Source organism: Mchenga conophoros, linkage group LG13, assembly GCF_057382185.1.
Source record: "Mchenga conophoros isolate Kocher_MC1m ecotype Shallow Benthic linkage group LG13, M_conophoros_male_GT1.1, whole genome shotgun sequence".
Taxonomy (NCBI): Eukaryota; Metazoa; Chordata; class Actinopteri; order Cichliformes; family Cichlidae; genus Mchenga; species Mchenga conophoros.
This window is the reverse complement of record NC_140538.1, coordinates 23,693,348-23,720,792: the sequence shown is the minus strand read 5'-3', so window position 1 is coordinate 23,720,792 and position 27,445 is coordinate 23,693,348. Positions and strand designations below refer to the sequence as shown.

The window sequence follows — 27,445 nt, the reverse complement described above, 5'->3', positions numbered from 1 at the left end:
AAAGCAAAAACAAAACAAAAACGCTGAACACAGTGGTAGTAGTTTCGGGAGGGCGAACATTGTAGATTTTTGGTCATTTCAGGGGATTTTATGACTGTGTTCACCATGTCGACTGTTTTATGTCACAGAAGCCACTGAGCGGTCATGTGGGTGGTTTTCTTCGGAGTCTACTGTGGAAAATTTTAATATCCTGCCAGGTGCTTCAGTGAAGGACTGCAGTGGTCCTGCCAGCTCAGAGGTGCAAATGTGTGCAAGGTGAAACCTCCAGCGATCGCGTGAAAACTTACCCACATAGTTGAGCAACAAGAAGAATATAGAAGCTAATGGTATGATTCAATTCAACAGAATCACCAGAAAGGCAGTGGAGTACACACGGTGCCCGATATTTACATTTTCAGAAACAAGGTTTTCAATTTTTTTTTCTCTTGTTGTCACAAGAATATTTATGAAATATCCATCAGAGTGCTACCAAGCAACACAGATGTGTAAAGCACGGCCCAGTGATAAATAATCTAAAGCTTGCAGAGGATGAAGGAGACAGTGAGCGAGCACAAAAGCTATTCTGTTTTGCTCTCAAACAGAATTCAGACACCGTGGGTGAGGAAAATCAATCTAGTCAACCTAGAGAGCGCGAGAGAGCGAGGGGGAGAAGAAATGAGAACCGTGAGAGGCTTTGATTATTGTGATGGACTTAAGTCAGCTCTGCGAAAGCCACTTCATACATCTCCACTATTTATCAAATCAGAAATGCATTTGCATCACATTTTCCTGCACTTGCGGCTGCTTGGAAGGCAAATTAGCAGAGGCGCCGGTCCCACAGATTTATAAAAAAATGGACATTTTGATTAATAGATGCTTTTTTTTTTTTTTTAGTGAAACCATAATTCAATCTTAAGGACACGTAATTAATTGAATTGCAGCTGTCAAGATCTGGGGCTTCACTGAGTGAACAGAGCTGTTGAGAACAGATAGCCGCCCTCCGCAGCTCTGCCCGTCTTTCAGCAGCTCAGGAAAAACTCACCACAGTATTAACAGAAGCTAACGCAGGATTTAGATGAGCGGCGCCCAGTTTGGTTTTGTTGTCTTGTTTTTTCAGACCAAGCACCAACCGCATCCAGAGGAGCCAGGCTCTGTATGCATGTATTCAGTCAAGCTTCCTCAAATCAAAGCAGGCAATTCTGTAATAATCTCAGAGGCCGTACTGTTCAGCATGCAGATGTAAAAGCACCGATAACCTTGAAAACTAAATACACATCTGCTGTAACAGGAGACAGCTTATGATTACATACACTACAGATAATGATGCCTCTGTGTTCTGTAATGATGGGCCCATGTGTTGTGGTTGTGTGTGTGCAGGATAAATGAGAGACACACACTGGTAGGTTTGGACAACTTTTCTCCCTTAATCACCGAAATTATCATTTGAAAGCTGCATTTAGTATTTACTCAGGTTAGCTTTGTCCAATGTTAAAATTTGCTTGATGATCTGAAACATGTAAGTGTGACAAATATAGCGTGATAAATGTAAGGGGTCGAACGCTTTCAGTTTCCTATTCAGACCCCTTAGTACCAACTGAACACTGTTTAAACAGCACAGTCTGAGTATTGTTGATGACTGTCGCCAGGAAGTCACGTCAAAAAGCTCAAACTTTATTTATTTCTTTAACCTTTATTTAACCAGGTTACTCCCACCAGGAGCCAAGATCTTTTTTTTCCCTTTAAAAACAAAGGAGACATGGCCAAGAGGGCAGCAGCAAACAGATTGAATTAGCAACATTAAACTGTTTCTTCACCGGGAAACATACGTAACCTGATGTGTAGCTCTGGAGAAATGTAGCTACATGTCAGGTTGGCCTGTAAAAAGTTGTAATTGTCATTTCTTATGTTGGACTGCTACTGTATATGTGAGCAAAACTTTGTCCTTCAAAATTGTTGGAAATTATTAACTGCATCTCCTGACATAATACACAGCTGTTTCGGGGGGTTAACCACACACAGAGGACATTAGGTGACACTAAAGGGCAGAAATGTCATTGTATGAAAAGAATCAGAATATCTGAAATATTTAAAACTTTAAGATATGTTGTAAATATATATATATTTTTTTAAAGGTGTGTTTTGTGGCAAAAAGCTATTTCAGTTTCAAAAAAGAACAGATTCTTTGTGAAGTGCGACTTTCATAAATTTTAAAATGTTATCAGTATTTCATCTTTTAAATTGACATAACATTCATGGATTTTATTTAATCTAAAAAAAAAACCCCACATTTTTATAACTTAGACTTTCCAGTTTCACTTCAGCTTTCCATTTATTAAGCTTATTTAAAAAAAAAAAGAAATTTCAGTAACATCAATGTTATCAATTACCAGTGCAATTCATTAAAATTAGTCAATTAAATTTATACATCCAGATTATAACAACCCCTGCTGTTATAGTGACTCAATTCATTATATAATATATTTTTGCAATTGTAATTTTTATTACTAGCACTACTCCAGTGCTGAAGAATCTCCATGAACAGCTTCTGTCATTTGCACATCTGTCCTCAGATTAGTTACTGTAATAGATTCAAAAGATCAAACTGGCACTAATGCCAGGAACTGCTTTCCACAGGTGATCTTTAAAGAACCTTTTTTATTAAATAAGTACAAACAAGGTGTTACTGCACAGAGTTGTTTCCTAATAAATACCAGTATGACACTAATGAAGTGTTCGAGGTGTAAAGACCTCTGTTGAAACAAAAACATAGTATTCAAATACTGAGAGCATGAGCAACAGGAACACTACTTTGCATGTAAAACCAGTGTGTTACGTAACAAGGAGACAGTACAGTGGTGGAGGTCTTTCCTATAAGCTTGGCACTCTGGTGGTTTGATGATTAAGGAGCTCCAAACCACATATAAGCCCAAGACATCCACATCCTATTTTTAAACATGAGAGGGGGGGGGAAGAGACTTGCTCTTAGATAAACAATTTACATTTGCTTACAAGGAGGGGAGAAATACATTTATGCACTGTTGTGCACATCAAAAGGCGTAAAAGCTTTTTTGCCATCTTGGTAGTTTTCATTTTCAGAAAAAATGGAAAAAAACCAAACAAAGTTAATTTCAATTCATGTCTTCCGCTGATTGAACTGTTACACTTTGATACAAAAGTTAGTTATGTGTACAATAAAGCAACTCTTGCAGGATGCCTTCATGAACACAAAACCAAAAGGCAACATTTGGGACTGGTCTGCTTTCTGAATTCAGTGATGAAGACTCAGCATAGTGTGTGAAGGAGATGTTCTGGTATGTACTGAGGTTTTCAGGAATGTGCGTGTCTGTATCAGTGCATCAGCTAAGGATCTGTGTGCTGGAGTGCATGGGAGTCACGCAGCATTTAAGGTAAATATCCGGTCAGTGGTTTTGGCTGGAGGGCGGCTCACAGCTAGACTCTGCTGTGGCCTCGGCCTCGTGATGCATCTGGCTAAGATGTTTGACCAGGCTTTCCAGCTGAGGGTTTCCCCCAAACTCCCTAATGAGCCGGTAGGCCTCAATCTCCAGTTCCCGCAGAGTCTGGCGGGTGTAAGCAAATGAGCCCACCTTTTCCAGGTAGTCCACGCAGTATCGTTTGATGTCCATGTTCTCCGTGCGCTGCCTCAGGATGTTCTGCACCTGAGTGCTCTCTGGACGTGACCATATGGCATGAATGGTGGGGAAGGAGAACTTGCCCTCGGTCAGGTCCTCGCAGAAACTCTTGTTCTCGCTGTACTCGCGGGAACTCAAGTTGGCGTAATCGTCACGGATCTGGAAAAAAAGGCCCAATGTGTCCAAGAGGGGTTTCAGGTCCTGCTTCCAGTCTGAGAAGAGCTGCATCAGGCCTACAGCGAGGCCGAACAGCCCTCCTGTCTTCTGCAGCACCATTTTGCGGTACTCCTGCTCGGTGGGACAGGTGTAGGTGTCTCTCCAGTGGATGTCGAGGCCCTGACCGCGATGCAACTCAAGAAGCTGACGGGTAAACACTCGCACCGCCTCAGGGTGCTCCAGGATCAGCACCTTCTCCAACCCCAGGAAGTACACGTAGTTGGCCGAGTTGATAACAGAAGGAACGCCATAGATGCTGTGTGCCACAGGGAAGCCTCGACGCAGCTTGGAGCTATCCTCAATGTCATCTATCAGCAGGCTGGCATTGTGTAGCATCTCAGTCACCTCAATGATCACCTGGACATAAGAACAAGTGTGTTTGTGTTAATTCATATAAAAATGTATCCGGAAGTAAAATACCTTCTTGTACAGTTGTTAATGTTTTATCTTTACGAGAGCTTCCAGTGCAGAGGAAATATTTTTAAAGAAACAAACAGTCTCTCCTCCAGCTCAAACCGACTCCAACAGGTTGTCAGAGGCTCTGTGTAAATTATGCATTACAACTTGTATACAGCAGAGGGTGCCATGTCTACACTCTTGTCTGCACTGCTCCACAAGTCAAAGTCTTCATCAGTAAACAAAACAGTTGGTGCTGAAACAAGCTAAGCAGTCAGTCTGAGCATGAAGAGCTCAGCAAAGATGCACTCTGGCCCGGAGCAGACTCACACTGTGACGGAGCAGCTGTCAGGAGAGACACAGAGCTTTGACGAGGTTATAGGAAATGCATGGTTGAGCAATTAGAGGCGTCATTGCTGGGCTTGGTGCACTTTAACCTCCTCCACAGAGACGATGAGGAAGGCTGAATGCTTAACCTTAGTCATTACGATGAGTGTACTGACAAGCTTTTTAATACAATATGACCTACCAGCCTCAACATACAGAGCACTGCTGTGGTGAGTCAAGGGCACTGTAGATATATTCTATCCTGATCTTCACCACTATGTGGCAGCACACATGTACCACATACTGTTTATGCTGTGCTTCACGAACCAATGCCAAATAATAGTATTCATTTATCAGTGGAAAACCGAGCCCCACACATACACACACACACACACACACCCAGTTAACCCAAAAACGGCCCACGTCGACTCACAACAGTCACAGTGGCCATCAGGTGTCTGCTGTCCTGAGCTGGCCTTACAGCCTGCTCGAGTGCCCTGCTGATTTAAAAGACAAGTGGGGTGGCCTGGTAATGAAAGCTGTTTGTATGAGGCCTGAGAGCACAAAGAGTGACTCAGTGGGTCAGGCAGATGGCCAAGGCTAGGCCAGTTGAGCAGTTTATCAGCCAAACACAACCTTTCCTTCGGCAGGGTCCCAAACACTTGCTCACCCTGAAACCTCAGTGAGCCACTTACAAAGCAGGGGACGTGGATAAAGCTACAATAAATGCATGCATGAACATGAAAATGTATTATTTAGATGGAAAAAACAAACACAACAACAACAACAACAACAACAACAACAACAACCTGAAGTATTTAAAAAGGTTCACTGCAAATTACAATGCACCATCAGGGAAAAAACAAAAAAGAAACAATGGCTCAATCAACTTGAAATTCAGCTAGAGCGCTTCAGATAACAGCAGCAGCAATCAAACCCGAACACAAGCACAAACAATTTTCAGGTTTTGGACTTTTAAGTGTCTCCATTCTCCAAGGAATTTAATGAGTCAGGCTGTCACTGCATAATGCTGTTTGAGCCCCGAGTGCCACTACTCCGCAAGTCTATATTGATTATCACAAGAGGTTAGTGACGCAGAAACTCAGTTTGCTAAAGCTATAATCAGTAATCTATTAAAAATGCAGAGACACATTCACAAAAAACAAGCATACCGAGTCTGACATGATGACAGGAGGTAAATGAAAACAACAAGCCAGTTATGTTCTGCCATAAAACCGTCACACTTGGCGAGATTACAGCAGGTGATCACATTTATACCTGAAGCAGGCTGCAGCACTGGTCACTCACACCATGCCTACTGGATTGTGTCATTCACAAAAAAATAGCTTCATTCATCCATTTTAGTGTTTTAGTGTCCAAATGATTTATGGATTTATAGATATTCTGCCAATGTTGAAAAATCCACAGCTGTTATCTGGGATTCATTTAAAAATAAATAATCATGTTAGTATTTATGCCGAGTTCCCATATTTTGCCTTCACATGCTCGTTTTAATAAGAGCAAACAGAAGCGTATCATTTTTAAGCAGTGCAGTGAAGCCAGAGAAATTTCAACTATGTGGATAAGTGAGCTCTGAACTAATTAAATAACTGACTACTGTGAGAGAAATCCTGTAATACAGGTTTATTACAAATAGTTATCCACATTTCTAACCTGACACCTCTTCTGGGCACACAGCGATAGTGATGTTAGTCACCGTAGCAATAAATGTGAGGACTAGGTAACAAATAGTGAGCCCATAAATAGCTGCTTAAACCAATGCTGGTTAACTGGTTGGGGTCAATACGTGAAGTGAAGGTGAAGATGGTAGAAATGGTTTGTACTACAACCAGTGTCTCTGGTAATAACTAGATCAGAGTTATGACGTTAGAAAATGTGAACCCTATACACAGAAAAAAAAATTACGTTTTAATGTTGTATTTTTAGCTATTATGTGGGTCATGTCCTACATCTGTCCCCTGGCACCGCATCCCCCTTTTGCTGAACATCAATAGTGGTGCTTGCATGAACACATACACATGAATGACTAGTCCTCAGCTATGGAATCCAAGTCAAAACAAAAAGTCAGAGGTAAACAGGGTTTAACAGTGTGTGAACAGATTTGTTTGCTTTCACTGTCAATGCTGCTGGCTTGCTGGTATTCTGGATCTGAGGATTGAGTCAAAGCGACCTGCATAGGCTTTATAGCTACTGTTTCAAAGCAGGCCTCAACATGCTAAAATCCCCCCCGTGTTTCACAACTGTTCTGTTAGTTAAATAAATAAATCAGTAATAACCTACTGCAGAGCAGACATGTGGCATAAAATAATTTATATTATTTTATACTCATTAGTAATGGTCACTATGGGCTCAGATGTGTTTCGCATCTCCTAAATGATTCTTTGTAAAAAATAAATAAATAAATAAAATAAAAAAGTTAGAAACGTTTGGGAATATCAATCCATTCTCTTCCACGTATCCAATTCAGGGTTGCAGGGACCTGTGGATTGTGGGAAGAAGCCAGAGTACCCGGCAAGAACCCACACAAACAAACCCAGTAGCAATGCGAACCACAGCGCCACAGTGCTGCCCATGTTTTAAGAGTAAAACTTTCCAAATCTCAGACTAGTTTGTCCAAATTTCCATTTAAATGCATAGCAAATTAGTTAATAGACACTCACCTAACGTCTTCCATAGATTATTGCTGAAGAACCAGTTGACATTTGTTGTCTTGGCTGATAACGTCACATTAATGGACTGAACAGAGAGGCGGTTCAAAGAATTACCATTTTAAGCCATTTTGAGACCAAGTCGTACAAACTAATTCACCTTGATTAAAGCTAAAATACTCCCATACACGGCAAAGACTTTTCTTCACTATTCTGCACAACTTACTGAGCTTGACATCTTCATATCAGTTTTCAAAACAGAGAAGTATCGGTATTTTAACCTTATTTTACCAAAATGCATGGTTTTGAAAATTTCCTCTTATAACGTATGATACTGATGCTGCTGACTATCTAACCTGGTCCAGCTTTTACTGTGATGTGATTGTCTGCAGGTCATCCGCTGCATGTAATAATAACCTCGTCAGATATTACAAGTTCAAATGCCAGCCCGTGCATCGGAAATACTTTAAGCATGCCTTCATTATTCCAGTAGTTACATTTTTATCCACATTATATTTCATGAGAACCTGACATTGATTCCAAGTCTTTTTTTTCCTCCCCTGTTGTCCCACTCTGTCACAAAAACATGAGAAGCTCTTGGCCTGAGGTTGCGAGCACTCATGAACATCATCTAAAGTAAAAGACTGTATATAAAAAAATATAGCATCAGTGTCAGAGAAAACAAAAGGAAAGCCATCAGCTAAAGGTCACAAGGAAAATGATGAACACGGGGAATTTCCCCAAGCCTCCACCACCTGTGCTGTCATACGCAGTACAGAAGCACATATGGGGCTTGATAAAAAATGCACTGCCAAGTGAACGAGAGAGAGTACCGCTGTCACTGCCTCCATCTATCTGAAGCCATGGTTGTTTCCATGGCGGCGGCAACGATGACTTCTTGGCAGTACACTAATGATGACGAGGAGCGCGCTCTCAATCTGCATTGTGGGTTCAGCAGGAGTTTATGGGGCTTCTACAGAGACGGAGGGAGATGCGTGGAAGAGACAGGGCTGTTGTATCTGAAGTAGATTTAAACCAACTGCTGCACCGTAACAGGGAAGTATCCACTAAAGTGGAATTATCAGGAGAACGCGAGTAGATGTTCACACAGCTTGCTTATGAATGCACGTCATACACCCTGTCAACAACATCGCAGACTCAACCAAACTCAAAACTAAGGATTCATAAAGTGTTTTCTCAGCTTTAATAAATTTGACCTACATACAGTGTGAAAATAATCAAACATGACACTGCAGGCTAAACTGTTTAGGTTATTCTTTTTGCAATCTGAGTTTATTTCAATCTGCTGTAAAAGCTGCAGAATGTGATTAAAGACTGAGGTAAACAGTGTCTCATGGGAACCGCTGACATGACCGCACTGATGACAACTTTATTACTTTCCCCCACAAACTGTATCCGTGTACTTAGTTTTTGTTAAATAGATGCCTGAAAATGGTCATCAAAAATAAGACTGGACTCCTCTTTGGAAACTACGGGAGACTATACAGGAGACAACCGTGAGAGACCTCACTTTACTGCAGAGCTAAGATTCCTCTATTTGTGAGGGGTTTTTAAAACATTCAGGACAAACAGACCTGTTGAACAGCAACTGTAATGAGACCCGACAGGCTCAGCACTTCTGCATTTTCCACCATAAAAAGGCATGCAGATTCAGAAAACACAGATTAGGTAGCTTTGTCAATGCAAACAAGAACAGTATTGAGTCAGTACAATGCTAATGCTATCAGTATAATAGGATCAATAGCCTGATCGCCCTAAGGAGACAAAGGCAAGGGCCCTGCTCAATAAAACCAATAAATCCAGAATGGCTAATCTGAAATTCATTTGACAGAGAAAAAGGGAGGAATTCAAGAAATTTCAATCTGCCTGCGGTCTGTATTTCAATGTGTCTGTAGCACTCTAATCAGGCAGCCAAGAACATGCTACAACAATCTAATGGATGAGTGGAACTGTAGGTTTTTACTCTGGAAGCAGTCCGTGACTTGAATCCACTAATCCCCGTCTCACAAAGGTGATCAGAGCACAAGAAGCTGAAAAAGAAGTAGCCTTTCACTGGAGATTAACGCAAGTACAGTACATCTTAAATACATAAACATTCACCAGATGCTGTCTAATACATGCTTTGCACTAGAGCGGGAGGCGATATGACCAAAAATATTTATCACAATAGACATTTGAAAATTTGCGATAACGATAAAACTGACAATATAATTGAAACTAGACCAAATACTTTACAACTCCACAACTTTATTAGTGCAAAACCAAAAACAAAACAACAAAAAAAAAAAACATCAATGTATTTTCACTTAAACGAGCAGCTGTTTTTTTTGTTTGTTTTTTTATGTGCATTAATGTTATATAAAAATGTAATAGTGCAAATGCAAATTCCTTGCTGACAGTTTAACCAAAAGACATTTCCAGTGGAAATTGGCCGACATATCCTCAGCATAACCATGTATAATATCCACAAAACTTAAAAGAGGTTATACACACACACACACACAATACGGTAATATTATGTTGAAGCACAGTACGTATCACTCCGCGAGGCTCCTGCCTACGATAGCCATAATGCTCCGACAATCCATCAAGCAGTGCGGCTTCGTAGCTTTGCAAAGTCGTACTAAAACATTTGACAGATTTTCGAGTGCCGTGTACGACATAAAGGTCAGTAAACACAACCAGAATTCATACATAAGGCCCATGGGATTATACAGGGCACTGTCGATTTTGCCGTATCCTCCCCCCCACCCCCAAAAAAAAAAACAAAAACAAAACAAAACACGGTAATACCGACGGCACTGCGCATGCGCGTTTTACTCATATCGTTGCCCAACATTATACCGGTATTACCATGAATGGTATGATATGGCCCAGCCCTACTTTACGATTTACTAACATCTGGAATATATTGTATAAAATAATCTATAGCGACTATGGCCTACCCACTTTTATAAAAAACTAAACAAAAAAAAAAAAAACCTACAACTAAGCATAACTTTCTTTAAAAGATCATCCAAGTTTTAAATGCTTTTCATCTTGAAACATCCCAATATAAACAGCAGCTGCCACATCATACTGAAACTGCTGTTAATCCACATTTGCTTTCATTTGTCCATCCAGCTTCAGAGAAAATGAAACAAAAGAAGACAATTGAGAAGTTCTGCAATCATTATGAAATTTCCATCCCAGTCTTCTAGTGAAAGGGTGATGTGATGCCCAGCATGCACACAAACTCATAAAAAAAAAAAAGAGTGTAAGCAGTGAAACTTGTATGAACAAATATACACTGAACTGAATTCAGTGAGTAAAGCCACAAACACGTACTATTGGAAGTAAAACATGTATCACCACATACATTTTTACAGTGTTTAGCATACCTCTAGGCATGGAGTTATCTTGTTTTTCTGATGTATTGCATTTAATGTCTTTATATAGTGTAGCCAATAAAAGGGATTGTTTGACATATTTCATTTGTTCTTCTCTGCATTTCTATGTAGACCATTCCTTAGTGGAGTTTACTGGGAGCTTCTGTGGCATTCAGGGGATGGAAATCAGTGTCATAAAAATAGATTTAAAAAATAAATAAATAAATAAATAAATAAAAATGTCTACACAACATGCCCTGATCTGACACAGCTTGGTGTTGTTAGTTGCATCAAATTTAGCTTCAAGCCACAAAGCTGGATGATGAATGAACCTTGTGCCTCTAACTAGCTCAATGACCAGTCATCAGAGCAACATGAGGTCTTTTTGAATCGGCCCTCTAAACGTGTAATAATGTGGCCGTCAATTTAGAGATGTACAGATGGGATAAGGAATCATGCCTTGTAGCTGTCACACCTCACACTCCTCTCTTAAAGCAGTCAGCTGGCTACATGTAATGTAAACAAGGTCACTAGCAGTTATAAAATGACAATTCATTAAAAAGGTACAGTCAGTCATTTTGAGGTTATTTTATAAAAAAGAGAATTTACTTCTAAGCGCACAGCGATTGGTATGCAATTACGTAATGCAACAATTACGGCATCGCCAACACACAGAGATGCATTCCTATCAAGTTAGAATTAATCCATTACAAAGACAGACGGGCACTGGTTTTTGGAAGCTACCATGTTGCCCTCCCATCTTGAATACAGTTGCCGACCCAATTCCATCTCCTAAGCTGAAGTCAGGGCTCTAACACACAAAAACATGCATAAACAAACTTATTTATTCCCAATATTGTTACAATTACATATCATCAGGAAATTAGCCTCCAAACTGCTGACAACGAGCCAGCTAATCAACCACAGCTGATTAAAAGCTAACATTATGCCAGTTAATGTTAAGCTTGGCTGTCCTTTAAAAAAACAAAAACAAAAAAAAAAAAAAAAAAAAAACAGGTTCAACAATGTTAGATCAGTCACACTAAAACCGCTAACAGCAGCAAAAACGGCAGCACTTACAGAAAGAAAAGTCCTCAACAACTAATTTCAGTATCACTGTCATCAGACAGAAATGAGCTTCACTGACTCATCAATTCATATTGAACTCCTTTTACAAAGTTATAAAGCCTTCTCGAGAATAAACCGATGTGGAGGCATTGACAGCTGAGCTAAACTGACTCACTACAGCTGGGCAGAGTTGTTTGTCTTACAGCAGCCACCATCACTTGAATTGGGAGGGGTAAGAAAACAAAGTTCAGCTGAATGAAATCTGCAATCCACCGACATCTAGCAGTGACATTTTACACAATGTACCTTTAACCAGCAGCAGGCTGAAAAAGGAAGCCAACAAGGAAGTGATAAAACTGGAAATTCCTGTGGTGGCCACTTGAGACCAGCGTCAAAAACAGAACCAATCCCCATAGACACTCGTTAAAGATGCCCAACTTCATAGTCTACTAGGCTTTACCTTATTAAACTGGACCTCTTCATTCTGCGTGCATGTTTTAAGCCGATTGACTGTACATGTGTGGTACAGTTCATCACAGATGTTTGTGCTTCAGTCTTGGCGAGTGTAACTGTAGTTTATTAGTATGTTACTTTGTAATAATTAGCAGATCTGTCGCTGTTGAACCATGAATTAATTTTGTTAACCAAAATATCTAGCTTTAGCTGATAACTTGGCACTACACTCTAGTCCAAATAAGGCAACTTCTGGCACCACAAACTAGCACAGCCATGGATAAAACTTGCACCGCGGAGTTGAAAACCAGTGTTTGAATCACAATGGCGACATACAAAGTATATGCAAGTCACTGTGTTACCCAAGTGTGCATCTCTAATGCTCCAGCAACATGAACAAATATAACACACCAAAGGTAAACACAATGCATTCAATCTTAGAAATTCATTAAAACTGGAGAAACAAGGGTTTAAAATGCAGAGAAACTGAACAGTTTTTAAAAGCTTTGCATCGTTTTTTTCCCCACCATCTCGTTCCACTTAATCCTCAGCTGCATTAACAATCTCCTTTAATAAATCATGTGCGCTCTAAGCTCTTCTCACAAGCTTTACACTTAGGAACAACTCTGCTGATAAAATGCAAAATGGTCGCATTGCAAAAATAAACTACCTGTTCTGAACGAGCACAGTTTCATTTCACCTTCCTAAATCTGTCAGCAACAATTAACACCAGACAGCTCTGGCAGCAAAACGGATGATTTTTCTCACCTGCAGTTTGTCCTCGGGAACATTGAGCCAGTGGTTAAATGCTTGGGCGAGTTTTGTTCTCACTTGTTTTCCTACCGAAAGAGCAGAACAAAAAAAAAAAAGAAAAAAAAAAAGTAAAAGATCAATTGTTTTATCCTAAAAGGACGTGGCATCTACAGTGGTATTACTTCACACAAAGACTTCATGTGGACAATTTCGGGGTTGTCCCACCCCCAAATGGACCCATTATGGTCATTTAAACCTTCCTTTTTTCATTCCTTCACTCTATTACAGTCAATTTCCTTGATTTCCAATCTAAAATAATCTTCATTTATCACATGCTGGGCTCTGGTGGAGGCCCCAGTAGTCGTAGTAAATGACTACTCCACCAACTAAGAGTTCTGATATGTCATGAAATAATGAAGGAAAACAGATCTGACTGCTTGTAACTGACTTGGCCATTTACTTTTGAGCCTCTGTAAATCGGGGACTGTGTATAAAAATGGCTATAATTCCTAAACAGTTAATGCAATACTTTTGTTAAACCCTTTGAATTTAAGCATGAAGTCTGTTCACATCTTAATTGTTGGAGTGAAAAATCCACTGTTGTGCTGCACAGGGGTAAAAATCACAAAAATTTTGTCACTTTACGAAAACGTATGGACCAAAGCTTTAATTATAGAGTTGCAGGTACAGAGTGTTCTCAAAGAAATTGCTTTTGCATTTAGTGTGCAATGAGGCTAAATAAACACCAGTCTCACACAGATAAAACACATTTTAACTCCACTTATACAAAACACAGTTGAAGATTAAGTGAGGGTGAACATTTAAACCATTAGTTGATCAGCTCCCGCTGAGCTCCTACCTGACTAAAACACTAAAAAGCTGGAAACACAGGCAGGATTAACAGATATTTTTATCTTCAAAGACAACATTTAAGGCATCTTTTCCTCCTTCATCCTATTGAACTGTGCTGTAAAGCAGTTTTCACCGAGTGCTCAAAGCCATAGTCTAAACCATTAGGAGTATAATGATATGTCTATCTTACAATTGAGACACTATGCCTTAAAAGGTCTCGAGTATATTCCAAATGCAGTTCTTTCAATATTAACCAACATCGCCTCAACTTAAAATAGAGACCTGGCGCCATCCTTTGTTCCATTTAAAATTAGGGCTGAACGATTATGGAAAATAATCTAATTGCGATTTTTTGCCCCAATATTGCGATTGCGATGCGATATGCGATTATTTTTTAAGGTCTTTGTCTTCTGTATTATTAAACAAAGACAAGCAATACATCATATAGCATGGCCAATACTATATTACATTAATTTTAAACTGTTCTTTCCTGGAAGACAGACCTCTGTTATGATGACATGAGGTGATGCATGAATTGATGACTGACATTTTTATTTAACTTCTTCAATCACAACAGTATATTTGAACATACACAATAGTTTATTTTTAGCTTACAAACATCTGAGCATAAAGTGCTGACAAGGAACCCTGGTGTAAACATTAAAATGAAAGTCAGTACAATGTGCAGATTGCAGAAATATACATAAAAAAAAATCAGTGGCTTTACCACACTCAGTTTTTCGACATCTGTGAACTACTAGACAGTCATTCAATTAAAAAATAATATTAAATAAATAAAACTAATAAATAAAAAATACACACATCTTACTGATCTCTGCAGTCAGTAACATTACACATAAAGTGCAAACATAATAGCAATTGTATAAACACACACACAAACACACCTTTAAAGTTTAAAGGCGTGAAATTGGACGGTCTAGCCTTCTGATTAGCTAATCAGAAGGCTAGTTCTGATTAGCGTCACCGCTGTCTCGGTGGAGTTTAATAAACTCGGCCGTCTGCTTCTTGCTATCTAAAATATAACCAGACACTGGCGTAAATTCTCGACTGTCTCATACTTCTGTTTAATAAGTTTTCTGTTTGACGTTTAGTCAGCTGTGTGAAAACCAAGGAGGAACCCACCCGGGGGATTAATAAAGTTTTATTTTATCTAATCTAATAACTTTAATCTCAGCCAAACCGATTTACTCACGAACAAACAAAACACTGAAAAAAGCCCAACAATAACATTTTTAGGTTGTCTAAGTGACTTATATATTACGTTTAACCCGAGCAGCGAAACTCCGCGGTGATCTGAAAATGATGTGCCGGGAGTTGTGCCGTTCTCGGCCGCATCAGTAACCCTCGAGCTCCCGGCTAGCTGTCGAGCTGGTGGGTAGCAGACGCCTCTGAAAACGTCGAAGCACTTTTGCAAATATGGGATATCTTGATAAACCGAGCAGATATTTGATGTTTACACAACTACTTTCTCGCCTGAAAATATGTTAAAAGTTTATTTTGTGACCCAGAAAGATTAGTATGAGTAATTTTAAAACTTAGTAGCGGCCGCCATTGCTGGAAACTGGAGTTTGGCTGGGCCGCGCTATGAATTCTGGGATATGGTAGTAATTTGGACAGCCTTCGGCGCGTCGCTGTGACGTAATCGGTCTACAAATGCGGCCTCAGGAGGATGCAGCCCATGAATTGTATAATATAATCGCAGTATAATCGCAGCCTTTGCGGTTAGAAAATTGCACTTGATCATGTCGCGATATTATCGCAAATGCGATATATCGTTCAGCCCTATTTAAAATGTAATTTGTGAAACACAGAGCCAGGAAGGAAAAAGGGTGCAACTTCTAGCAGAGAAACAACCCTACTAACAAATACCAGGCACATGTCTCATTTATCCAAATTAACGTCTGGTGTTAGGTCAGGCTTTTCTCTACTGACGAGAAGTGACCAATCAAAACTGAAGCAATAATTAAATCTCAAAAACAGCTGCTAGGAATGAGAATCCACACTAAAGAAAACACTTAAACATGCACAGAGATGTGCACAGCTTGCTCATTTCAGGGTTTCATTGTCTCATTTCTACAGCTGTTCCATTTTATTAATATTAGAAGTAGAGCTGGGCGATAGAACGATAACGATATGTATCGCGATATAACTTTTACTCGATAGAGAAATTAAGCTATCGCGATAGACCTCGCCGCTCTTGTCCTCTTAAAAAAAAAAAAAAAAAAAAAAAAGGTCAGCCAATCCAAATTAAGTAGCGCAGAGCCGAACCAATCACAGCCGCAGCGTCACGTCGCGTGACTTGTTACGTACAGCACAAGTGCCAAGCCGCACGTGTGTTTGTTTGGGAAGCAGCCAGCGCGTAATGGAGGAAATGAGTGTGCCGACTAGAAAAATCAACCGAGCGTGACCGAAGAGAAAACAGATGATGGTTCCAATGCCGGAGAGATTGTCGAACGGAAGAGCCAAAGAAGTTCCGTAGTGTGAAGGTATTTCAGCTATTTCAAGTCTGACAAAAAACAGAGTAGCGTGCACTGTAAATGTGCCGAAAGCAAGTCTGGAAATACAATAAACTGGTGCATGCGTCACACTGTGCGCCACGTTATTGTTTCGGTGAAATGGATTTCTACAATACTGTTACTGTTAATTCTACTCTCTGCAGTGTTTAAATGCTTACATATACACACAGTTACTGTCCCTCCACACATACGACTCGGTTCTGCTTCTATGCCGCAGCTTTGTTTACTTTTTCCCACCGAGGCTTCTAGACTTCTGATTGGCCAACATTTCTGCACGGTTAGGAATCTAGCGCCACCTGCTGCTTTGGCATGTTCATAGCAGCGTTTTCCTTCATTTCTGCCTTTACGTGTGAACGGGATTATTTTTTAAAACGAAAACGGAAAATCTCCGTTTTCAAAAATACCCGTGTACGTGTGGACGTAGCCTCAGTCTCTGACTGGAAGCGCTAATTCGTCATTCGGCTTTTGTCAGACTAAAGTAACTGTTAAAACTGTTTGAAAAGCTCAGCTATACAACAAGGAGAGATTGAGAATTTCCTTTTAGTTCTCAGTTTATTTGATATTGACAAAAGTTAGTCAGTTTTGTCTGATCTTCTGTAAAACAAACTAAGATTTATTTTTAGAATTAATATTTTGTTTCTAAGTGGAATTGACAATTTAGTTTGTTTCGTTTGTTCTATTTTGAAACTTAAACGCTTTAGCGGCTGCCTTTTGTGTAGTTTGCAATATTTGCCTTTATTTATCTGAAAAAGTCTCATGTTCCTTAAGTACATCTACCCTGTTGAACTTATTATGGGAAATAAATATTTAAATAAAAACAAGGTGCTGATTATTTCACATTTTACTTGTGAGCAACGGCACATTTAAATCTTACAAATATAGTTATTTGGCTTATATCGTGATAGATATCGTTATCGCCTGAAATGAAAAAAACATATCGTGATATGAAAAAATCTCATATCGCCCAGCTCTAATTAGAAGTCATTATTCTGTGAATTACAGCCTCATACTCGAATCAAAGAGATTACAAATACAGCAAATTGGTTTATGCTCAAATTATTGTCAAGCCAGTCTGTGGTGAACATTGAAATAAAAAAGCATGTAACTTTAAAGCTTAGAAAAAAAAATAATACCCTCAACAAAAAGAAAGCAATATACTGCTGTAAAACTACATATTATAATGTAATAGCAAATATCAGTCAGTTAGTGTGGTTTTATTTCAAAGACATTAGAGCGAATGCGCCAAACACCAAAATTACTTGAAATACTTTGTTAAAAGCTGAAATCTGTAAGCTATAACTTATGATTATGCTCAACTGATTATAAGACAATCCCTTTTCCAATGTATAACCATAATTCTTTTACACTCATCCTTTTGGCAAAGTTTCCCCTCAGACACCAATAATTTAAGAAGACTGGAATCCTCAATGAACCTTTTCCCCTCATAAAATATGAAATATGCTAACATCCAAACCCATATCTGTGTATCTTGTCTATTAGTCACAGACTTGCGCACACACTCCCTTATCAGACTCCCGAAGAAGTCAGAATCATTTGCTCTCACAGTTAGCATTTGAGTGTTTCTGAGCTCATCGTCTGTGAAACCCACAGTTCTTGACTGTCTGACAGATGTTTACTCCTGCAGTGAGGACATCATGAGACTATTCCAGTTATCATAAATTAGACAACCCCCACGTTTTCAAACCTGATTACTAGAAACAAATACTGCTTGTGTGACATTCTTTAGTTTAACACCTAATATGCCAGTACTGCAGCATCATACGGTGTTTATAAAAAGACCAACATCTGCCAATCTTTATTGTGCCGACTGTGTCTGAACTGGAGCCTTTTATCGTGTTCAGTATCCAAGATATTGTCCTCATGCTCTGTTCCACAAATACTAAAAAGGAAGCAAGCAGCTCAGGTCAGTGTAGCTAAAGTACTCATCAGCTATATGTAAAGCCCCTTTTCCATTAGTACCTACTTGGATCGACTCGCCACGGATCACCACAACTCGACTGGTTTTCAATTACAATCCAGTACTACATAATGTGCATGGTTTTCGTCATAGCAACGCATCCAAGCATCCTGCGACGTAATTAACATATGACGCGAATGCTACAAAAAAGGTGGATGTTGCCGCATGAATATACCTGCTACTGAGTCTGTGGCTTTTTGTCAGACTCGGGGATCACAGCGTTGATTTTTGTAATCATCTCCCTCGTTGCTGGGTTTCAAAAATGGCGGTTTAATTTTCCCGAATGAGACGCTCTTATGACTCATCGAGTGACACTACTGACCAGCCAATCGATGGCATTTTAGTATTTTAGTATCGATGGCATTTTAGTATTTTACTCAGATCGCTTTGAACCCGGGGCGAGCAGGTACTAAAAAAAAAGTACCTGGTACCAGGTACTATGGCCTAGTGGAAAACCCTGAAAACCATGGAGAACCATGCCAGGTCGATTTGAGTAGGCACTGACTTAAAAACTTAAGACATTAAAGCTGCTTGTTTATCTACATCTCCTTCCTGCCCCTGTGGTCACTGAGAGACAAAGAGACTCACCTGGCAGTTGTAACAAGTATTTATATGGTTCCAGCAAGATTCGGTCAGCAGCAGCCTCCGTGCCATGGTCCATTGCTTCAACTTTATACAATATATCTATAATGGAAAATAAAGAACACAAAAAGCAATTTATTAAAAGAAAAATTTGGTTTTTGAGCGAATGCATGCACTGTGTCATTTGGCCTCATAACAACGTCACTAGAACAAAGAACAAACCATAAAAAATAATAATAATAAAAATAAAAATACCCCACTATGGGTGCAACTTTGTTTTGAACACTGAAGTTCTGATGAATTCAAAACGCCATTTTAACTATTATATACAAAAAAAATTCCTGTTTGGATTTGTTATTTTTATTGCTTGACGTGTGGAATGTGAATTTTGAATTCATTAATGAACATTATGCCTTCAAGCCCAGTCATGTCCTAAAAGTGTGAATGTCTGCATCTTCTTTCAGGGTTCATTATTTTTCAAAGCCTTATTTATTTGTTTTTAAGTGCTAGAACCGTTTTGCATTAAACAGAATAGTTAAATACATCTAATGTACAATGACAGACTTATATACTCTAAATGTCGACTGATTTTCTGCTGCTTCTCCTGGTCCAGGTTACAGGGGCAGCATTCTAGTAGAGACACAAAGTGTATTCCTAAATAAGTCAGAATTTCCAAGTTCCCGGTTGAAATTTGAATCTGGAATGCCCCCTCAACTTGGATTTTCTACTTGGAACATCAGCGCAGCCCCACAATCCCAGAGCTAACAATCCAAGATGTCTGCACTGAGCATAAACACTAGTAAAGTCTAAGACATTCATGGCTCCATCCATGAATGATTTGCAGCAGGTTTTTAAGGGGAAAAAAATATTATAAGAGTAACGTCACTCCCAAGTTCTGACATCCAAGTTACGAAATATCTGGAATGTGGAATAACTAACCATCCGCATCAGCCCTTTCCAGGGGTACACCAAGACATTATCAAACTAGTAGAGAGATCTCTCCAGTGTATCCTGGTCTACTCCGGGTGTCCTCCTGGTGAAGCCTGCCTGAAACACTACACCTAAGGTGTGTCAAGGAAGAATCCTAGTCAAGTGCCCAAAACACTGGAATTGCCTGAAAAGCTCATTTAAGCTGTTTGCATGACCATAGCTGGGGACAGGAACAGAGACTGTTAAACTGACAGTTTAACTTTAATGCTCAGGACTCTTGTCACTACGACCAACTGGTACCACAAGCACCACACTGCAGATGATGCTCAAATATGATCTTCTGCTCCCGTCATCCCTCACTACTATATCAGGGGTGGGGGATCTCCAGGACTCAAGGGCAGGTGTCCTCCAGGTTTCAGATGTGTCCTTGATCCAACACAGCTGATTCAAATGGCTAATTTACCTCCTCAACATGTCTCAACATTCTCCAGAGGCCTGGTAATGAACTAATCGCTTGATTCAGATGTGTTGACCCAGGGTGATATCTAAAACCTGCAGGACACTGGCCCTTGAGGCCTGGAGGTCCCCACCCCTGTACTACATACTTTAACTACTCCACTTGGGGCAGCAACTCACTCCCGGGGTGATCTGGTAACACTTGCTCTTGCTTTAAAATTTTACTCACCAGAAGAAAATACCAAAAGTTGCTCTTCAGATTTAGTTTTAAATCTAACAAATGCTAAAAAGGAACATTTTAAATGCAGACATTAACTAAAAGCACATTAACTCACATCACAACAGAAAACAGTTAAATTTAATCGATGAATGACCCTAAAGTAATATGGTGGAATTAATGTTGACACTACTGAGCTCTAGAAAACGAAGATTTGACACACCTAACACTGGAGTAAAAAGAAGTATACTATTAGTGAGGTTACTTGTATCTGTCATTTGTCACCGTCAAACTTCGACCAAGCTCTTAAATAACAGATTGGGCAACAAGTTTTCTGAAGACAGAATCTTTTTACAGGAAATAGAGTGCTGACATGACAAGAAGAATGTGAGACTCAAGGCCATTTAAGTGTAGCTGAAATCAGACACATAGCACATTTTACTCATACGAACAAAGTGTAACCATGGGTTACCATGGGTTACACTTTGACCTGTTTACGCAGAACTGGGCAACAGAACTATAAACTCCCCTTGTAGTGGTGACAAAACTGTCACATGAGCCACTGGATAACTTAAAACAACTACTTCACCTGTGAGGCAACTCCCAAAGATCGGCTTAATTTAAAAAAAAAAGTGCGGCTGTTTTGGATTTGTGACTACTAGATCAGAAAAGTCTGTGATAAAGACACCAAAAATAAAACTATGGAACTATATTTGATCAGATGTTTGATGTGTGTACATTGTAACTGCATGTATCACTAGTTTTGCAGTATTTTTTGTCGTTTTGAACTTTTATGCACCGAAAGGTTAACTGAATTCATCGCAATTTAGGAAGTTTGCCTCGTTTACGCCACTTTCAGCCACATTGTAACCAGTGTACAGCTGCATTTTTCTTCACGCTCACACTGAAAAACTACGAAACATTTCTGCACCATGTTTTCGCGTCTTGCTGGCTCCCTTTAAATTAAGAACATACAGTAGTGATTAATTTGAAATGAAACATGCCCGGCAGAGCAGAAAACACCACTTTTAAAATACAATGCTACCGTGGAATCTTAACACATACCGAAACTTTAACTCCACCCACCTTGGCAGACTCAGTCCGCTAACTAGCCGGTGCTGAATTCCGGTTAGCCACACTGCTATTGGGCTAGCGTTAGCAGGCTAACACAATGGTGTATCACCATTCAGTATGTCTTTCTTTCTCAAGATAAAATCATCCACTTCCACGCTGGTCGAGTAAGGCACAAAATATAACTGTTATATCCAGACCTTCATATCATTTTAAACCGGTGTGCTGTCGGCTACTTCATCTGGTGCTATGCTAAGCTAGCGCCGTTACAATAGAGCACGCTACAAGCCTTGTACTTCTCCAGCTAGTGTTGATGAGCTACATATATATGTTTCGTCTACGTTACAGAGCAGGCGCGAAGTAGCTAGGCAACGTCAGATAGGTGCAGCGCATTAATCTCCGTTGCATTTAAATCTCTACATTGCCCGGTACAATATCCCTTACATGTAAGTTACCAAGAAAAACCTTACTTCGACTGTCGGGCTACTCTGTCATACATACCTAACACACCAGTACTCTAAGACTGGGTGTTGTAGTTTTTCAACATTTTTGTCTCCGGTATTGTGTCAACAACCACCCAGTAGGGTACATCGGACACTTTACCATGGTTATTTTTTCTCCACGGTTGACCAATCATGTGTTACTAAGGCGTTTTCTTTGTCGCTGCCATCCAATTGGAGGGGTTTATTTTTGAAAAGGCGGGATTAGTATACCCGTCAATCATTCTCAGGAGGAGGGGGAAGGATCACAGAAAGAGCTAGGCTAGAGGAGCTACTCAACAAGGCAAACAGCAGCTCTGCGAAAACGACTTTTACCCATCCGCATCCAACATCAATCGGTGGACGACGTTTAAATCTGTCGCATTTTTCTCATAAATGTTCCTATGGATTACTAATCCACTTTCGTCGAAAACCAGAGGTGTTTTTCAACTTGACAGCATAGGTGAGCCTGCTTTTGTTCGGCAGAGCCGTTGCTATTTAGAACATTTTACTAGCTTGCTTCCCTGCTGCTATCAAGCCAACCTTGACGTTAGCTAACTTGTTAACTAATGCTGTGTTGTGTTTAGGGAGGGTGGTTTAGAGGAATGAATGAATTTGGCAACAGGGCAGTAGAAACCTGCAGATTAAAAAAAGAAAAGGAAAAAAAAACTTGTTCAGTTCGATAACAAAGTTAAGCCGTAGCCAGCCAAATTAGGCGGATGAGCGCAGTGAAAGGTTATGCTACTCCGTGGCTGAATAGTTTCAAGTGTGCTGGACAGGCTCCGGAGTGTTGTGTTGTTGAGCGGAGGAATCCTCGGGGACGCTGTCGTCGAGTAGCGCCTGCCACGGTGCTCGCGAATAGCCATTTAAACAAAAAAAGTGATATTACCCGAAACAATCGGTGAGTTCTTATTAGCGTGACGAGATCTGTCGAGCAGCGGGCGGACGATATAGTTAAACGGAGGTAAAATGCATTGTCAGGCTTTCCTTTTGTGCCACCAGTAACGTCTGGCTCCTCACGACTGACTTGTCCAATGTAGGTTGGAGCTACCGTGTATCAAGGAACTCGCCCATTTGATCAGTTGTGGGGATAAAAATCAGCTCAAAGGTTATCCATATTTCCCCACCTACTGCTAGTGATGACTTGTTATTCTCGGTGTTGTGGGTGCTTGACCAGTATTTTTTTTGTGGTTATTATTATGTTACGTATGTTAAGTAACAAACTGCTTGGACGTGAATAACTAGTGGAGAGGTTTAAATGAGCTCGACGCTCTAGTTAATCACTGTAGCAGCTTTTAGAACAGGAGAAAAGACTACCGAGTCTCGAAGCTTGTACGAGTGTGTTAACGTTGTTGGGAATGGTGCTAGCAGTGGTGGTCAGTCCACTCACTCGCATCGGCTCGGTCTAGCAAATTGTCTGGGGCGGATGACATTGTATCCTCCGTGAACTAAACCAAAGGAGGACTGCGACCTTGGCTTGTGTTACAACAATAAAATTGTGTGGTGGTGGTGATTTGGGGGGGGGGGGGGGGGGATTAACGCGATGTTGCTGCGTTGCAAGTCTTCGAGCTTGACCTTGTTGCGAACCGTTTCGTCGACTTGTTTCTTTGTCGGGAGCAAATCTCCACTCATCGCTGCTCCGTGAACGTTCAGCGAAATGCCACAGTAGAGCATTCCGTTCAGAAAGTGACTTCCAATCGGTCTGCACGGCCGAGCTTCACTTTTTTTCTTTTTTCGGGGGGGCTCAACTTGACGTGTTTTGTACTACCAGGGCGGTGATATGACATATCTGTAAAGGTTTTTGGGGTCTAGCTACTGTGTTATTATCTCGCTCCCTCGCTCTACATTTATATATATTTTATTTATTTATTTATTTATTGCCGTCGAGCGCACTCTCCGCAGAGAGCAGTGCACTGACACCGAGGGAGAGAGAGAAGCGAAAACGAAAATGGATGGTCTCGGTGCAGTTTTCCTGTAACAAAAAACACAGCGTTATCCCAGTCTCCGATGAGAGAAATGGCCGTGACACGGGCAGGTGACTTGCGACCGCGGTTCCCTGGATTTTCCCAGTGTTTGCCTGCTCAACTGTTCTCCTTTTCTAGCTTACTGTCAGCTACAGAAATGGCGTCATCCTCTGCTGTAGCGTTGGTATAGTCAGTGCAGTGCAGACAGCAGGCACACCACGCTGCCGTGTACTCGGAGAAACGAGCGCCGTGCGGCTGTTAACACTGTCCATCACTCCATTAAACAGCTACAATATTATCCATCTGTGCACACAAACAGACACACACACAGAGGAAGCCTTTGCTTCGAGTAGCGACTAGTTACTTTGTTTGTGCTCGCCGTTCTTAGTCACAAGCCAAGTCTGGCTGACTAGCGCTGACTGACTGACTTACAACAGTGTGCGCTGGGCATTACATAAACGGCTTTAAAGGCTCTGCGAATGAGCGATCAGCCTGCCACGGTGTACTTTGCAACACATATTATTGGACTGGAAAGCTCCCGTACACACACATACACACACCCTTGTCTGTCTCTTTCTCGAGCAGATGTGTTGCAGGATGTAAAGAAAAGAAAGATGTTTCGTGTGCAGTCGTCGATGTTTTTTCCCCAAGCCGTTTAAAGTGAGCATCTACCGCCCAGCTTTTTCTTCATTGCATCCAGCAGTGTAGCAGAAGAAGTGATGTCATCATAACATAATCGTGTCTTGTTGTGGCAGACATAAGTTGGCACTCTCTGAAATTTCTAACAGCTTCTCCTACCTTTTTGTTTTTCCAGCTTGGGATCCGTTAAACTGGTCACCTAGAGGACTCATAGAGAGATGAAGGTATGTTCATTCATTTTTTTTTTTTTATCTTGCATGTGCTCAGTAGCACGGGGAAGCTCCCATTAGCTCTACTACTTCTGCAGCTCAGTTTCATTCAGCTCTTATGTAAACACGACTTAACCAGAGGAATTAAACGGTTGGATCTTCCTATTAAATGTAAATGTAAACACAGCGTCCTGGATAAAGGCCAGACTAATACAATTGTTTGATGTCCCCGATGTTGAGTTTCTAGTGTCTTCAGCTTGCTTTGCAAATGCAAATTGAAAATTGTAATATTAATGTTGTGCTTTGTTATGTGTTGGCATTGAATTATAAGACGAGAGGGCGTGGATGTGAAGTGATGTATGTGTATGTGGCTCTACATTTATACCAAAGGTGTGGCTTGTGAACTTCATGATTAGATTTAAGAAAAACTTGGTCATGACATTGTTTTCTTCAGCCTTATTTAGCCTGAAAAAACACAGCTGTCTCTCTCAGTGATTTGAGCTATTTATTCTCGTGTTATAGCTGCAGTTATGACTGCAGGCAGTGTCCTAACTTATCATTTGTTGCCACATGAGTCATTATGCTGCCTCGTAACCTGCAGAGCAATTAGTATAACGCACATGAGTTTTTTGTGTTTGTTTGTTTTTGTTTCCTGACTCATGTAAGGTAATAGTGATGTGTGAGGAACATAAACCAAGTAGAACAAGAAGTTGCCAGGCTTTGTGATCGGAGAGTTGATAGTGGCCACATTACAAGCAGCTCTGGTAATGATTAGCTACTTTGTTATGCTTGTTGTGGTTAATCGGACTAAACCGCCACCCACTAATAAACATGTCACCTTCAGCCAAATTATCCAGTTATTAAAGTGCAAGCAGAAAGAGCAGGGGGATACAAAGATAGATGCCACTTTGATATGTTTGTCTACATCCAAACTCTTTCTGTTGGTTGTCCTAGTGGTAACGCTAACTTAAGCTACTGGGTGGTCTGCGATTATATAATGACCTATTTGTGTGGCGAGAGGAGTTTTGATTGCCAATACTGGAAATGCACTTCAATAAGCCGAGATGCACACTGAGGAAAAACGTGACTTTAGCAGATACCGCCTGACTCGCATGTTATGTTGGCCTTTTGCTGCTTAATTTCCCCGACGTCTCTTTGAATAAAGCTAAACATATAAAAACTCATGAAACATGGTGCTATTAGTAACTGTGACCATTTTGCAGTTATTGTTGTTTCCACATGGGTTGCAGTAGGCCTCTAGTAGATGATTATTATGCTTAAATGTTCACATCCACGCGTCAGCTGAAAGCAGTGATGTTCCCACACTGACATTTTCTGTTTAATGTTGTAGCATTTGTTGTTTTCACAGCGCTCTGAGTTTGTGTGGCTCTATTGATGCTAGAGGAGTGCTCACTCATTTTACCGCTGTGTGTATGAGCATCTGCTCAATGCCTAAACTGTAAATTGCTCTGTAAGTAGGACAACTTTTCATTATGTTCACTTAGCGTTATATGTCACTTAGGCTCATGGTCTGCAGGCTTTCTTCACCAGCTGCGCGCGCACACACACACACTGCTGTAATACAGTGTGTAAGATGAAATGCTGTACAGATTAGACCCATTATAAGAAGTTAGAAGTGTTGGATGTTTGTTTAAATCCTTAATAAATTTGTTATAAAAGAAGTGGAATACATTAAGCTTCTCCTTTTATGTAGTAGTATCAATAGCAGCGGACCACTCTAAATTCAACCACAGTCAGTAATATTAAGGACATTCGTCACTTTTGTTAATAACAACAAAATGGTTTGATTGTGTGTGAGTGTAATTGTGTAAAGCTTAAACTCACACAACAGTGAAAACGTTGATTTTCTATATATTCTATACGACAAAACAACACTACAGGAAAAGTACTTTTCCGACTTTATTTTCATCACAGTTTGATCTTATAAAGAGGAAGTTTTCCATATTTTTCCAAACAACTTTGTCAGTGTTTTTATTACATGGTCATAAAACTGGAAAATCAATAATAAAAAAAAGCATGGCTTGCAAACTGGAGGTGCTGGGTGTGTAAGAATGAGGCAGGGGAGGTCTGATGAAAGATGTTTTTGAGTTACATTTTAGGAATATCAGGAGAGCTCGGCTTTTAAGTTTGACCATCCCCTTTTAAATCTGTCCTTTATAAACTTGAACTGCAGTTCTAGTCCAGAGTTGCTCTGTTGTGTCAAAGCAGTGAGTATGCAGATTTTGCTGTTACAGTGAAATTAGTTATTTCTGTGGCCGTAAACTGTATGCAGTGCAGTCATTTGGTTCCTATTTTTGCATTTGAGAAGATGGACTCAGGAGGTCAGGTACAGTAGGCTGTCTAATGTGCTTTGAAAAGTACACCTCATGATCACATTTAAAAGCTATGGTTCACTTTTGGTTAGTATTACGTAGATCTGGATACAAACAATATAGTCATTCTTTGTAAAAATACAGTACTTACATTTTTATATGTTTAAAAAATGCATAAAGTAAAAGTAAAGTCAGCCTGTTCATTCATGATTTTTAGCTGTACTTAAATTTCAACGTTGTATCTTTAAGTGACATTCACTCAACTGTTTATATTACTTCACTTGGGTCCTGGTCTCAG

At 40.2% G+C, this 27,445-nt stretch overlaps 2 protein-coding genes across 6 annotated transcripts in view; one reads left to right on the top strand and one right to left on the bottom strand.

Moving 5' to 3' along the window:
• Positions 1-2,282: 2,282 nt before the first annotated feature.
• ggps1 (geranylgeranyl diphosphate synthase 1) lies at positions 2,283-22,233 on the bottom strand. Of its 4 annotated transcripts, none has more exons than XM_085297335.1 (4): positions 22,025-22,228; positions 18,856-18,951; positions 12,916-12,986; positions 2,283-4,202 (listed from the first exon to the last, which is right to left on the bottom strand). In XM_085297335.1, the coding sequence occupies exons 2-4, from the start codon at positions 18,926-18,928 to the stop codon at positions 3,399-3,401; spliced, it is 948 nt and encodes a 315-aa protein (XP_085153461.1). In that variant the 5' UTR covers positions 18,929-18,951; positions 22,025-22,228; the 3' UTR covers positions 2,283-3,398. The 4 variants fall into 4 exon arrangements, with proteins under 4 accessions (XP_085153461.1, XP_085153460.1, XP_085153464.1 ...); XM_085297334.1 differs by lacking the exon at positions 22,025-22,228 and adding an exon at positions 21,539-21,999; XM_085297338.1 differs by lacking the exon at positions 12,916-12,986 and having other exon boundaries at positions 22,025-22,233.
• A 2-nt stretch (positions 22,234-22,235) lies between these two features.
• arid4b (AT-rich interaction domain 4B) overlaps positions 22,236-27,445 on the top strand; it is a 38,929-nt gene continuing 33,719 nt past the window's right edge. Inside the window, exons 1-2 of one of the 2 annotated variants that reach the window (XM_085297328.1) lie at positions 22,236-22,465; positions 24,781-24,829. In XM_085297328.1, coding sequence (XP_085153454.1) covers positions 24,824-24,829 — 6 coding nt within the window. In that variant the 5' untranslated portion in view covers positions 22,236-22,465; positions 24,781-24,823. The remainder of the gene's footprint in view (positions 22,466-24,780; positions 24,830-27,445) is intronic. The other variant, XM_085297329.1, reaches the window with a different exon arrangement.

Bases quoted from the DNA above. Each gene is read 5' to 3' on its own strand.
- ggps1 (XM_085297335.1), bottom strand. From the start codon at position 18,928: ATGGACCATGGCACGGAGGCTGCTGCTGACCGAATCTTGCTGGAACCA. The intron at 12,987-18,855 runs GTGAGTCTCTTT...CTCTTTCGGTAG, and splicing joins ATACTTGTTACAACTGCCAG to GAAAACAAGTGAGAACAAAA. The intron at 4,203-12,915 runs GTGAGAAAAATC...TCTTATGTCCAG, and splicing joins TTCCCGAGGACAAACTGCAG to GTGATCATTGAGGTGACTGA.